At 41.2% G+C, this 2,227-nt stretch overlaps 1 protein-coding gene across 1 annotated transcript in view; it reads right to left on the minus strand.

Moving 5' to 3' along the window:
- Window positions 1–2,227, minus strand: part of LOC105541166 (putative pregnancy-specific beta-1-glycoprotein 7) — a 62,096-nt gene that overhangs the window by 1,443 nt on the left and 58,426 nt on the right. Inside the window, exon 7 of the mRNA XM_011982070.1 lies at window positions 1,438–1,522. Within this exon, the coding sequence (XP_011837460.1) occupies window positions 1,438–1,522 (85 nt within the window). The remainder of the gene's footprint in view (window positions 1–1,437; window positions 1,523–2,227) is intronic.

The raw sequence follows: 2,227 nt of genomic DNA on the forward strand, positions 1-2,227 counted from the left end.
GCCTCAGCCTCCCAAAGTGCTGGGATTACAGGCATAAGCCACTGCGCCCAGCCTAGAATACTCATATTATTAACATTCCCATAAATGTTATTTAGAGAAGGTTTAGCAACACTTATCACTTATTTGAAAATGCTTTATATATATTTTAGCATATAAAATAAGGTGGCTTTTCCATTCAGCTTCAGTTTCCCAACAGGATTACTGAGTTCTTGATGTAGCCCATTAATAATTAGGGCCAAAAAAGTATAGTGTTATATATGTTCAAAAAGGTCCTTAGGTAATTTCAGTACTTCTACTTCAAAATCATTGACTTAGTTGTAAGTTCTACCTATTACAACAAGAATTCTCCATCCTCATTACATGTTAGTAGTGTCAGGGAAGACTTAAAAATTATCAATGCCTGGGTCCCTCTCCAGACCTTTAAACTGGAACTCATGGGTGGGGCTTGAGCATCCACTTTTAAAAATGTTTTCCAGTGATTCCAAAGTGTAGCTATATTTCCCATCAGATTTCTCTGATTTCTTGTGGCCTTCACTTTTTTTCTATTTTGGTATCATGATGAATTTCAGATCTCATTTCCTGTCTTATGCTTTGTGTCCCCTGGGGTAGGGACCTTGCCTTCTTCATTTCTGTACCCTTTTTGAACAAGTGAATTAGTCATCAGGAAAAGGTCTCAAGCACACATAGGTTTTGTTCTGAGTCTCAGGTTCACAGGCTAATCCTAAAGTCTTTTTCCTCCACGAGGTCAGAGGTTGCTTGTGATGAAGGGAATGGTTAAGTCTGTAGTGCAGATGGTGGAGGGGAGTTCACCCTGTTTTTAGGAATAGCATTGGAACTAAGAATTTTATGTCTATATGGGTGAAGGGGCAGGGATGTGTAGGAAGACAGTTCTAATTAGGATGGAGGAATTATACTAGGAAGTAGAGGTAAAGGGAGTGAGAAGGATTAGTAAATAAAAGAAATGTGAACTTACCAAATAGGCTAGTGTAGACCCCTGGAGTTTCTTGATTAAGTGAATTAACTAGATTTTAGAAAGGTAGTGAGGCAGTCATATGCAAGGAAGGTTTCAAAGTCTGGAGACAAGAAGTCAAGCAACACTTTGAGAAATGGTTGAGCTTTATGGGAATGGAGAGAATTACACTATTGAGAGATGTGAAAAATAATGAAGAGGGTTTCACAATGTGAAATTGTGTTTCTCATTTGAATCCGAGAAACAAACCAGCAGAAGCTGGAGACAATTATGTCTAAAAGACATTGGGGTAGAGGGAGCACGAACGCCAGGGAGAAAGGGAACTGCAGGAATTAGTGCTGAGAAGCAGGAGTTTAGTGGAAGGAGGAGGAGATCCAGTCCCAGATACAGGCCAATAAGTCTTTTCCCTCTCCCAAGCATGGCAGTCAGCCCTGCAGGAAACGGTACAAGAGAAAAGGCCATCATACCTGCCAGGCTTCCTGAAATACAGAAATGACATCACAGCTGCTATGTCGGATCAATGCCAGGATAGATGTCCTCTTCCTGAAGAAGCTGTCATGGAAAGAAAAGAAAAGAAAAGAAAAGAAAAGAAGGAATGGAGCTGATGTTACTTTACAGGGGGGAACCTCAGGAACCAGCATGTAACATGAGGTAGTCTAATTGTTTCTTCAAGGAATGCATTATTTCTGTTGGAAAGTTGATGGGAGATGATTATATTCCTTTAGTTTTTTTCCTCTCTCACCATGTTTCTAAGTTTTTTATCAGTCCTCTGTCAATTCTCTACTACACTCAGATATTTCAGAAAACTTTCGGATGTGTGAAAGGCTGATCGCTATTTTCTATGTCAGTAGAACTATCCACCTTTACAACATTTCATGGTTGCATCTTTTTCTAAGTGTCTCTGTGGTGGCAGCCATGAATGAGACCCTGCCAGGTCTCCATGGCAGGGAACTGATTGACAGAAGGCCCAGGTCACTGCATTTCAAATTCACAACCTCCTTTGCACAGAAAGCTTCCTTCCCACAGGCTCCCAGCAAGGGCATGAAAGCAAGCCTAGTTCTCTGAGGCTCTCTTTAACTCTAATGGGTGACTGGTTGGAGGATTCCCCATCAGCCTTGCAAAAACTGTCTTAAGAACTGCATTGATACCTAAAATTTCTTTCCCTTTCTTTTTCACAGGAGTCAGCTTTGCATAGTGGTCTGTGGGTTCTCCCACACTACCTTCATGCCTGCCCCACATTCCCTCACAGGTGTCTTC

Source organism: Mandrillus leucophaeus, unplaced genomic scaffold (genome assembly GCF_000951045.1).
Source record: "Mandrillus leucophaeus isolate KB7577 unplaced genomic scaffold, Mleu.le_1.0 Scaffold235, whole genome shotgun sequence".
Classification (NCBI taxonomy): Eukaryota; Metazoa; Chordata; class Mammalia; order Primates; family Cercopithecidae; genus Mandrillus; species Mandrillus leucophaeus.